This window comes from Centropristis striata, chromosome 13 (genome assembly GCF_030273125.1).
Source record: "Centropristis striata isolate RG_2023a ecotype Rhode Island chromosome 13, C.striata_1.0, whole genome shotgun sequence".
Classification (NCBI taxonomy): Eukaryota; Metazoa; Chordata; class Actinopteri; order Perciformes; family Serranidae; genus Centropristis; species Centropristis striata.
Window position 1 is genome coordinate 25,134,633 of NC_081529.1, and position 12,997 is coordinate 25,147,629.

The 12,997-nt window shown below is 41.8% G+C and overlaps 1 protein-coding gene across 2 annotated transcripts in view; it reads right to left on the reverse strand.

Moving 5' to 3' along the window:
* Window positions 1-12,997, reverse strand: part of srcin1a (SRC kinase signaling inhibitor 1a) — a 128,150-nt gene that overhangs the window by 46,196 nt on the left and 68,957 nt on the right. For both annotated transcript variants that reach the window (XM_059348938.1, XM_059348939.1), the window contains exons 3-5: window positions 11,393-11,422; window positions 10,158-10,504; window positions 3,936-3,962 (exon numbers count right to left, since the gene is read on the reverse strand). In XM_059348938.1, the coding sequence (XP_059204921.1) occupies window positions 3,936-3,962; window positions 10,158-10,504; window positions 11,393-11,422 (404 nt within the window). The remainder of the gene's footprint in view (window positions 1-3,935; window positions 3,963-10,157; window positions 10,505-11,392; window positions 11,423-12,997) is intronic.

Sequence of the window (12,997 nt, forward strand, 5' to 3'; positions counted from 1 at the left end):
TTCTTTCCACTAGGATGAAAGTGTTAGTGCCTGTCGTGTCTCGCCTCAAAAGAAAAGCACAGCGCCTGCACCCAGCTTACATTAAAGCACAATTTAGCTGTAAATTTCAGCATATCATGTGACAATCTTGCACATGGAACAAGCAGAAGAGCAAATATAGATTAATCACACTGACATCAAAGTACACTAGCAAGTCTGTAACTGTCTCGGCTTAAGTGGTACTAAATGTGAAGGTTGAATCCTGAATCCAGAGGTAAGCTGACCACACAACTGCTGATCTTTTTCCTGAATGTGGTAATTTCCCCTTTCAGTGACATTCTGATGGACTTGAGCAAAGAGAGAATATCCATCAACAGAAATGTCAGAGACAGACTTGATGTGTGTGAAATGACAATGAAGTGTTCCAGGCTCCTGGGTATTACTTGAGAGACAAGTGTTAAATGGTTAATATCACGTCCTCAAGCCTTAACAGCTCTTCTCCTATCAATTTTTCCTCCAGCTTTTTTGTTTTTTGTTTCTCCTTCTAATGATATCTTTCGCTTCCTCAAAAGTTTGCCTCGAGCTGTCTGTCTTTCTCTTCTTCCTTATCCCCCGTCACTCATTTGTCCACTCCCAAAGCTCACCTCGGATTCTTGCTGAGCTGCTTTACGTCAACAGATCTGCCTCCACCTCCAGTCTCCAGGGCAAAGCCATATCCAGGTTTTATGAATGTGCTGTTGCCGTCTGCATTTGAAGATTTTGAGTCTTTAGTTTCTGCCTCTAACTATAGCCTGGCTCTTTTTCTAAACAAAAGACGTTTACAGGTCTCATTTTTAGAAAATTGAGAGAGAAAACAGCTCCCTGAAATCAATCCGTCTCTCACATTCGTGTCTCCTCTCTTGCTCTTCCCCCACTTTCATTATTTCTCTCTCGATCTTTTCCAACTCTCAGGCCAATCTTCTGCCTGGACAGACAATCTCAAACCTCCAACACCACTAGAGTCCTGTCTTTTTTATAAAACCTGAAGTCATCAATGCTCGGAATAAATCGCCTAGCCAAATTGCTGTGAATTGTGCATCGATGTAAATCGTTTTGCTCGGAGGGAGAGGCGAGAAGAATGGTGTTTTCTTCGAGATGATGGCTGAGATTGTTGGATGTGATTCTCTTTTTCTGATAGAAAACAGAGAAACGGTAGCTGAAAAACATGGTGGGAATAAACATCTTCCAGACATTTCCTACACATTTAAGTGTGCATTATTTCATGTCCAACACCTCCAGCTGTTTTCAGTGAGGTATGTAATACTAGGGGAAAAATATTTTTTGCCAAATAGGTTTACCCTCACAAGGAATTAAGGCAAAGTACTGCAACAGTCAAGAATATGAATATCAAATAGAAAAAATACAATAAAAATATATTTAAAAAAGGATTTTTTTATTATTTCACAAATATGTACAATATATCTGCTTTGGAATTGTATTTTTTTGTAAAGGATGTGCAAAAATATTGATAAGGGGTTGTGCAAATGTTCATGGTATACAGACAATGTGCTACGCACCAGGATAAAAGTCCAATATGTGTTTTTGATGTAAGGAGACAGAAGTTTCTGAGGGGGGACTTGTTGGTGAGTCGAGCTGCATTCAATAACATCCTTCAAATACATGTTTTTTTACCACGGGAAAAAGATGAGTAGAGCAATCCTAATAGTATTTTCATTTAGTGTCTATTTTCAGCAGGCAGGCGAATCCAGGGAGAGAGCCGAGCTTACATTAGAGCCGGTGGGCTGAGGGAGTAGGATGGGGCTTTTCAGAAGCTTTACTGCGAAATGAAGCGAATGAGGTGTCAACATAAAAGGTGTCAACAACTGTGTTGTGTTTGAAAGCAAATAGCTTTGGATCTGCTACCATATGGACAAAGTGGTTGCTCCATTCTACATTTTATTACCGCCGCAGCACCGCAAGGAGCCAATAAATAAATTCTAACTCCCACTGTTTAGTAATTAAACTACCTCACATGCACTTTTTGGCTGCTGCAAAGCAACATTAAGACTCTAACACAACTACAACTTACTGTACCTAGAAATGCAAGGCAACAGAAATAAGAAACATCACTTTTTTTTTTTTTTAAAGCTGCAAGAGCTTAATATTTTATCATCAGAAATTTAATTTGGCAACCCTGGAACTAACTGGCTATCGATCGAATGATCATTTAGCTTATGGTAACAGCCAATATTTCAGGGAGTTCCAGTAGGATAACAGATATCTGGGCCAAGACTTCCTCTTATTGTTTACAATAAGCAACTTGAGACGTGAGAATGGAGTTGGACTTGAGAGACGACGTCCTCAAATGGTTTGTTTCATAAGCAACAAGTATCTATCAAGTATTTATCTGCATATGAATCCATTAAATAATTTTAAAAAAGGCAATAAAAAGCACAGATTTTCTGACATTTCACTTCCGGCAATACATTCTGCTTTTCACTCTTCAAATAGAAACCAAGACCATTCAGATACCAAAGTCTTTGTCCAGTTGTGAAAACAGATTTCTATTGTGGTAATCAACTTTTTCAGTCAATTATGAAGCAAAAACTCAAATTTTCAGTTTTTCTCTGTTACATATCATTGTAACCTAAAACGCTTTGACTTTTGGACTGTTGGCTGAAATAAACAAGATGATCATGATTATGATTAGAATGTTTTCAGTATTTTTTATTTTTTTATTTAATGGACCGAAAAATTAACTATATGCAGAATAAACGACTAGTTAGCAGCACTACTATTCCAAGCTGTGTGGGGTTTTTTTCAGCATTGCTGGAGACCAATCCATTTCTTTGTCATCAAACATCATATTTTGGTCGTTGGTTGTGTAAAGCTTAACTTTTACACTAACGTACACACACAAAGCACCTGAAAGTCCTGCAGGGTTAAAATCATCTGGCTGTATAACTGATTTATGTCATCCACAGGACTCTAAATTCCATTTCGTATCACTCTTGTTTGAGGTTAAAGTACTCGTGGGAGTGAGGGATAAATTGCTTAGCCTACCCCATGGGTCAGGGCATATGGCTATTGATATTCAGTGACATTTCCAACCTGTCCAAATGATATTGTAAGCAGGGATTCGGGGCAGACTAAACTGCAGATAAGCCCTGGGCTCTTACCTTTCACACACACACACACACACACACACACACACAGACATCAATACATTCTTTAGCTTGCTCTGTTTAGATAGCACACCTCCTCGCCTGCCTCTGTGAGGTGTAACGCAACCACAAAGTGATACGCATTACAACACACACCAGCTAACAAATGAGCTCAACTGTTTAAATTCAGCATATGCGATAACACTTTCAATACATCTTGATGCTGGCCTTCTCCAATATATGCAACGCATATTTCCTCCCTGCAACCTGTGGATAAAAGGTATTCAGCAGCCGCGGCATGACTCAAGCCTCTGTGCTAATGTCAAAGTATTATTTCAGTAATGCCTCAGTGGCGCGTCTGAAATGTCTTCTTAATGTCTCAGTCAGTCTGAGTAATACTTCAGCAAGGTCACATGGCTTCCAGCCATTAATGCCAGCTGCCTGAGGTATCATAAATCCCGAGAGAATCGTCTTCTGCAGATTAAATGGAGCTGGAGAAGTTTAAGCTGTCGCCACCCCTGACACCTCTGCTACCGCAACCCTACAAACACACACACATCACATACACACACACTGTCCGATGAGCAGAGAGATGCCAAGTGAGCTGGGTGTTGCAGAAGCCAGAAGACCGGGGAGATAGGTTGGTGATGCCAGAGGAGTCTGACGTAATCCTACAGCACAGAGCACGCACACTTAGACAGACAGAAACACATTCTCTCTCACACCAGAGACACACACGCACGCACACACACACACACACAGTGGAGAGGAGAATGACAAACGCATAGAGACACTTAGACACGCGGCACTGACCTTAAAGCTCCAGTAGTTGGGCTGTTGCTGTGGAGTTCATGAAGGGCAAAATAAGGATGAAAGGGAGACAAAAAAAAAAGAAAAGTTACATTCTTGCTTCTATAATAATGGCTGGAGCTCAAAGAAATAAAGAAAGCACATTAAAGAAGAAACTGTGCAAAGAACAAGCTGCACTGGAGAGGAGATGCAGGCCTTTGGCACAAAAATCCAATGTATCCTCCAGAAAAAAGCATAATCAGTTGCATTTCCTGAATGGTTTTCTTGTATTGTGTTCCTTTTCTGACAGGCGATATATGAAACTCATTAATATTGTTGACAGCTTCATCTAATCTAAACCACAATCATTAAATTTGATTGGTGTTAATGCACGGGGTGGCTGTATTTTGCAGGCGTCGGGTTACAGCTCACCTGAAAACAAGATTGCGCATTTGGCTGAAACTGGCGAAGGAGAGGAAATGAAAAGAGTGAAATCGAATCAAACAGCAGCCCACTCTGTTGTTCCTAAGTTGGCTTCTCTCCCAGACTTCTCCACCAAAGGCAAGCCACCACTCTGTCTCCTCCTCGCTCTCTGCTGTCTCTTTCCCTCCCGATCCACCTGCCACACTCTTTTCATCTGAACATCGCACACCGCACCTGCTTATTTTCCCCCAGAATCTCTCATGTGTCCGTTTACCTTCCTGTTGCTCTGCCATGGATGAAAAGGTGCTCGGAGGAAGTGAGCTTTCCATTAAAACATAATTACCCCACAGTCAAAACGAGGCCAAGCCACCGATGGCCCAGAAATACCTCAAAATGACATAGAAAATTAAAAAAAGATTGGGCAGAGTTCATGAATTTTAATTCTAATCCAAACTCTTATTCTAGTTCTTATTCTTATCTGCAGGCAATTTTCAGTCCATTCAGCTTCTCTTCTGCAGGAGCCACATTTCTCTCCTGGCGCAGGGATGAAAAAAAGTGACAGGCGAGTTTTGATTTATGATAGTTGGTGGTTTTTCATCATCAGCCTTCCATTTTAATACCGTCTCAACAAAAGCCTAGATTATTTCAGTAAACATGAGCATCAGAGGGAGCCTTCTCCACCGATTATTACTTTATTGTAATCTAATCTTTCACTTAATGGTCCCTCATTTGGCCCTAATGCCAGTCGCTTTCACTTTATGCTCTTCTGTCGCTTTCCATTTCTTTCTTTCTCTTCTTAATGTAGTGTGGTGCAGCTATACAATATTGAGTGTCATAATAGCACTAGAAGACACTGAGACATGATTAAGTAACACATAATCTAACACACTGTAACCCTTTATAGATTTTATACAGGCTACAGCTGTGTCCCAATTCCATACTACACACTCATAGTATACTGCATGCTCTACATACTAGGGGTGTGAATCACAAGTTTCATCACAAGATAATATCATATAGATTCTTAAGAAAATAAAGTCGATATTTGCAGATATCACAGTTTACGATGATATTTTTCGTTTCAAATCAGCGGCCTGCGTTAGATATGATATAATGTGCTCCTTAAGCATAACCACTTACATTTATCAACACACAAAAAGCAACTAAATTATGATTTGACTATACCAGACATTAAAACAATAATAATTAATTTGACAAAGTTTGAATTTCTAGATTAAGGCATATCTTGAAGATGATAATATGCCACAATTTACACAAGAAATCAATGTATTATGCAATTTTAAATAAATAGTAGTCAAGACGTATGTCTTTGTTGACTTTGAAATGACTCTTCTAGTAAAACTTCAAACTTCAGTCGTGTCCCAATTCAATTATAAATAATAATAACTATTTACAGTTTATACTATCTTCATAGTTAGGGCCGTGTATTGGCACAATCTGGCAATTATACAAAAATTTTACACCTGTTTTGATTCAATACACTGCGTTATATATTCAAATACAGTATACAAAGCGATTATATATTGCATGTTTTTTTTAATGTAATTTCTGTAAAAGTGTGATAGTGTAAAAAACACTTAGAAAAACTGAACTGATTTAATATATACTGTGTGTGTGTGTGTGTGTATATATATATATATATTTTTTTTTTTCTTCTTTTTTTTCTAAGCAACCAGAACAGTGAGATCTGTATTGACTGAAACATTATAATAGACTTTTGTGCTGTACTTTTGTTGTCTCTTACAGATCTTTGCATGTAAACTATTACTTAAAAACAGATACAGGTTTGTAGAATTGATACAGTAACATCAACAAGTGTATAGTATAGTATACTATACCATACACATAAATATAGAATACTTGCCATTGGGCATCTTTTAAACTTGACACTGCCAATCCAACTCCAAAAAGAAAAAAAGCTAGAAGGGTTTTCAGAATTGTTGGTGGAGCTGTTTTACCACCATCTACAAGTGAGCAGATCCTCCTTTTTACTTCATGCATTGCATGATGCAAGAACAGTGTGCCGTACATCAAAAGGACCCATAAAAAACAAGGCTTTTCTTAGTATACCTACTGACCGTTTTGAACACACTTGATTTGTTCGTTTTGCAGTGTAAACACATTCTGACAGAGCACTGGAGCTGCTGCTCTGCTGATGTGCTGCTCACTGTGTCTTGGAATAAATTAAACATAAATATAATAGCCCACTCAAATATCAAGCAGATTGAGTGTGAATGCTGGCATTTTTCAGTACACTTTTGGCGTTTTTTCTCCGTGTAAATGCAATAATTATTCAGAACCTGCTTAGAATTAATAGCTGTAGTACTAGAATGGGAATTAAACACATTAAGCATGATTTTGGTATAATAAAAAATAATAACAGGGGTTGGACTGCAACACAATGCAACACATTACAATTCTACAAGGCCATAAAAACTGATTTGAACCAAAAACTGAATTTATAATGTTCATTCTGAAAGGTAAGCTCTTCCTAGGCATTTCATTGTGTGTTATTCTGTCCTGTGTCACTGTGCTGCTTATAATTTTAAATGTTAAAAAACAGTGTATATGACTCACTGGCAGTGAGACAAGTGGGACACTCAAAATTTTATGGAGCGTAATCTCCTCCCACGCTTCTTTCCCCCCATAACATATACATTTCTACCAACATATGTCTTTATACAATTATTATTAAAGACAACTCTTTGATGTGCTGCTGAGGAGAATTTCTGTCTCCTAGCTGGTGTTTTTTAAGAATATTAACATTATATTGGAGCTGTCCAGGAGGATTAAATGATTAAATTCACTATGGGTAAATATCATTATAATAATTCACACCTTTACAAAAAATAAATCATTATTACATACCTTTAAAAAAAAGTTTTTCATGAATAAAACATGTGCACTTCCTGTGAAGTGGTCTGAAAGATAATTCTCAGTAGGGGTGAGAGGTCATGGGTAAAGTGGGTCACTTTCAGGGATACGATAATACATGAGGTGAGGTTGGACTTGTGTTGGCCTTGACTACCTGATCATGTGTCAGTTATTTATTCTGTGTAATGCGTCGTCCTTGACGATCTGTTGAACTGACAGCAGCTCAGAGGCACTGGCATTGGTGCGTCATAAATAATTGCTGTTCACTTGTTCAGACAACGTTAATGATTTTATTTTTCCCACAAAGCTAAATGACTCTGAGGGCTGGCTTTAATGGTGCAGAAGTGATTTGTGGTCTTGTGTGTGTGTGTCTCTGCCAATGTTTCTCTGTTTGTTGCTTTAATGAGGCTTATTCACAGTTCTCAGGTAAAGTAAACACACTCGTTCTTTGCCGCCTCGTGTTGTTTTAACCGTTGCTCTGCTGCTGACAACTGCAGATATACTGAACCTGGACTTTGAGTTGCAAATACTGCACCGAGAGGGCCTGCTTTATGGGAAGTTAATAGCTCTTAAACAATCCTCCACCCTGGCAATCATCACTGCAATCAATTTCTTCTGTGAAAAAATGACACTGCAGACATTGTTTGATACTGTCATTGTTATCAAACTAACTCATTCAGCCATAATCCCAGATGATGAGACAAAACTCTTGACTGACGTTCCACCACTTAGCTCGAGTACATCTTGCCACTTCTATACTCCTGTTGAATTAAATACGCCCCAAAGAGACTTTAATGATATGTGTTTGAGATTAAACTTGGGGCTGAGGGGCTAAATTTAAGTAGAGACACCAATGTATACACATTGAGTTGGCTACAGAGCTCCAACAGAAAAACGTAGCCTTGCAGAGTGTAGCGCTGCATTACCTGACCAGCATGTAAAGCAGCCTGCACTCACACCACCCCTCCTCCACCCCCATCTTTCCTCATGTCGTCATCCTCTCTGTACCCCCCGCCCCCCATTTCAACCATTCTTACTCTTTCTCCCTCAGTCCTCCTCGGGTGCCTCAGCGCTACCGCATCCTCTCTCTCTCTCTCTCTCTCTCTCTCTCTAAAAACACCTACACCTACTTGTCTGCACAGCAAATTAACGCTCACCCAGACGCACAAAAAGGCTCTGTGTACAGTTTATAGTATCGTCCACTCAGCCTTCGTGTAGCCTCCTGAGCATATGCACACCGTCCCCACAACAACCACAATAAACACAACAGGCATGGAATCTAATCCCAGCTGGCACATCCTTACCACACACACACACACACACCTCTCTACAAAAGCCTCCAGCTTCCAGTTTCAAGCTTCCAGTCCCGTCTCACCTGCAGTGCACCTGTGCCTGTCCACCACTCCAGTCATCCCAGGCTGTCCGTCAGGTGCAGCGTATCCTCATCGCGTTTTTGCCCGTCTCTCCCTCCCTCTGCTTCTCTAACCCTCCCTCCCTCTCCCTCGCTCAGTCGACCTCTCTCTCCCTCTCTCTCTCTCTCTCTCTCTCTTGCTCTCCAGTAGCACATGCGGCGGAAACTCTTTATTTAATTCATTACAACACCAGCCGATTAACTCCTTCGCAGATGGGTGGCTGGCTCCTGCTGGTGCTGGCTAATTGAGCAGCGGGCTGCTTGACTGGCTGCTGCGCTCCTCTCCAGCTCCTCCTACCCTCCCTCCCTTCCTCCATCCCTCCTCCTCCCCCTTCGCTGTCCATGCTCTGCACATCCACGAGATGACAAGAAAGCCTGGGCTCTGCTGCTTCCTCCCCCGTGCAGTGAAAATGCCCTGTCACTTCAGGATCTGTCCACTATCCCGGCTAATTCTTTTATTTTTTACAGTCTGCCTCGTTATTCCCCCTCTCCCTTTCCGTCTTCATTATTGTACGATTCCTGCTTCTCTACACAAGCTGACCTTTGCAACGCGATATCTCTACCTGCCATTTATGGGAGAGGTTGCCACGGCAACTATGGACTCCACCTGCCTTTCACCCGCCCGCCCTCCCTCTTTTCCCCTCGCTCGCTCACTCCTTCTCCCTTTCATTCCCTCCCTCTCCCCTGATGTGTTTTTCTGTCACGTCATTACACTGAATTCACCCCTTTTTTAAAAACACATACAGCAGTGGTGCTTACACAAAGAGAGAGAGAGAGAGACAGACAGAGAGAGAGAGATAGAGAGAGACAGAGAGAGAGAGAGAGTTTGTGTGTGTGTGTGTGTGTGTGTGTGTGTGTGAGAGAGACACAGAGAGAGAGAAAGAGCGCTGTTGTGGCTGTAAAATCGGTCAAAGTAAAGAGCACTACATTTGAAGGAGGAGAAGAATTGATAAAAACAAAAAGAGCAAAAGAGAAACGCTATCCCCGAGTGTTCCGAGAAATGCATTTGCATATAAGTTCTCCAGGTTCTGGCAGCAGAGAAAAAGAGTGAAGCTCGGCTCTGACAGTTTAATGACGACCTCTAATAACAGAGATACAAAGACCACCTGACAGCCTTCCCTCATGGATTTTCTCTCTTTCAATTATTTTAATAAGCACAATGTGAGGCATTGTGCTGCTTTCACTCAGGATGGTATCTGTCAAGAGACTTTTTGTTGCGTGACGACACATAACTCGACCCAGACTATTAGGCGTATATGTGCTCTTTCTGTCTCACTGTGATATCATGTTTTTTGTTACCAAACAGACAGTACAGACCAGTTTGAGTGCCAAAAGAAAGACAAAGTGAGCCCCAACTGAAGTGTCATACACACCTCCAAATGGCAGCAAAGTGATAAGAGAAAAACTGACACATGGAATGCATTAATTAATAAATTAACATAAATTTGACAATGACATTATGGGGATATATTGTCAAATCTTATTATTACATATAAATGTGCGAAATCGTCATGTACCTGTTCTCGTGCAGAGCGCTCTGACGTGCCCCTCATGCTGGCGTGGGAGGGAGAGGGAGATGGTGGGTTGTGGTGTGGGCTGTGATGCGGATGCTGCAGCTGCTGCTGCTGCTGGTACTTGCTCTTCAGGTGGTCCATGAAGGCGTCCCTCTTGCGTTCCATGTCGGCCTTGTGCAAGTTGGTGAGGGCCTCCAGGCTCTGGGCGGCGCTGACGGTGTGGCGGTGCTCCGACGTGTGCACAAGGCCGACATTGGAGAATCGCCGGGCGCTGTTCCCCAGCGTCCGGTACTCGCGCGGATACTCCAAGTCATCCGTCGAGATCATGTGACTGCCACCACGCTCGGGATCTGAGGGACGAGGACAGAAGAGCGGAAGGGAGGATAAAGGAAAGGAAGGAGTGAAGGGAAGAAGAAAGTGGTGGAAAGTGTGCGAGACAGTGGTGAATCACCACCCACACAAGCATGCAGAAAGATTTCAAGGTGGAGACGGACATACACACAGAGCAGGCACACACAGGTGGAAACAAATGGAGCAGAGGGAAGGAGAGTGGAAAAAATAAGGCACAGAGGGGACAGGAGAGAGAGAAAGAGAGAGAGGAAAAGAGAGAGAAATGGGATGGGATGTTAGACTATTTGCCACCAGGAAGGAGCAGTTCCCTGCAGAATTATTGATTTCAAGTTCTGAAGGGAAGAAAAATGAGAAAAGTAAAATGCTTCTGCAACAGATCAAAGGAAGAGCCTCAAACTGAATTTGTTTTGCTGGATATTCCATTGTGATACGCCTGCTTGTCATTTTAAGTGGCTTTCATTGTTTTCTTATGAAACAGAGAAAAGCAAAATACCGAAAATTAAGGTAAGTGAAAGTCAGTTGGAGACACAAAGGAAAACTTCTGTCATATAGGTCGTTGTTCTCAGTCTTTCTCACCAACAGCTTTCCCTCCTTCCCTTGACACCAGCAGCCACTTTCCCTACATATTCTCACTGTCTCTTGTCTGAAGGTTACCAATTCTTCTGTCCATTCTTGAGGAGACACATCATCCTGACAGCCCCTGGCCTTTTATAAGTGCTGTAACTGACAGACAACACAGCCCAAGGTGGAAGGAAGGAATGGGAGACAGCCGGGAGGAGACAGTATGGTTACACAAAAAAAAAATATATATATATGTGACTGGAAAAACGAATGAATTTAAAGTGTGATAAATTAAAGAGCAGGAAGCCATTCGCCCGGTGAGTTACCTTGCTTAGGAAAACAGGCCCCGGCGTTGGCTAGAAGAGAAACATGCCAAGGGTTAATTTGTGTGTTTGTGCAGGGATGTGGAAGCAAACACACCAAGACACATGACCATCAGAAAAGAGCTATCATGGAATAATAGCCCTTTCTCTGAAGTACAATCATGCATTATTATGTATTCATAAGGGTTAATATATGGAGAAATGGTTTGCTATGAATAATAAGAGTGTCTTACAATACTGCAGAATGGTAAATGAATATTGTATTTCATGCATTTTTACACAGAAATAGTTCATTTAAATGCTTCTTAAAATCGCGAGGCATTTATTCACGTTTGACCGAATAACACCAGTGAAAGTAAAAAGTATGAAAAGTGCTGAGGCTTAATCGGGCTGAATGAAGTGGACCATCTGTACATTAAAGGCTCATCAGCAGCATTAGTGAGTAAGCAGCAGAGGACGGCTCCTCAGGGCAGGAGCAACAAATGGACTGTTAATGAACGCACAGGAAGAGAGGAGGAAGCTGGCCAGATGGACGCCCAGCAGAGCTGCAACGCTCTCCAGTGGACAAACCTTAACACAGAGGAAGCCTGTTCAGGGCAGAAGGTCTGCGCTCATTCCCGCACAGCTGCAATCAAACTGCATGCCCGTCGTGAACCCATTTCTCTCTCTATTCATCCTTGCCAGAGATATCACACTCAAGTGCGATCCACTGTTTCAACACCATGCCCTTACATCCACCACATTATGAAGTACTGATAAACTGCACAGGGGTGAGTCCAAATGGACTGACCTCCTTGCTAATAGCATTAGCATTGAGCTCTCCGCTGCAGATGAAGGCTGCTGGCTATATTCATTTTGCCCCCTCGCAGCCTCGCAGATCTCTGGTTTACACTTCATTAGGCTGGAGCTTATTGTGCATCAGCTAACAAGGACCTGACTCAAGGGCCCCATTACAATGGCTCTCAAAGCCGGGCCTATGCACTAAGGCTTATTATTGTGACTGAGCATCCACAACAACAGTGTAAAGCTGAGTAGGCTACGCCGCCTCTAGATGAACATAAAACTGCGAAAAAGAATGAAAAACTGCATCATCAGAGCAATAACATTCATGTTTATCAGCTGCAGAAAGTGTAAGTTCTAGCAGAAGTTAAAATGCTAAACAAGGTAATGGTTTGCCAAAAGAAATGAACTCAAAGATTTGCATCTCTTTGGTTTGGGCTACAGCCCAAAAACTTTCAAAACTGCAGTTTATGGATATATTTTCCAAAGCTGTATACAAAAGCCGTCATCTTGTACACAGCGGGAGTAAAAGTTGTGTGGGCAGGAGAGTAAGAATAGAAAATGGGAACAGGTTATTCATCTTTACTTTCGCCATTCACAGCCAATATATTTCCACATAAGCTGGCAGACAATAACCCTGACAGCCAAAACAATCTGTGCGAGCCCACGCAACAGCAGCATCATTTAAACCTACATAAAAGCGCCTTGATGGGGTGGGTTTCTGGTGGCCGCTCTATCACAAGAAAGCAAGTGTCTGTCAGCAAGTCTGGGTCTGCTGCAGGCCAAATTGCAGCTACAAAGACTGAGAGCCTCGAGGAAAAAGATGCA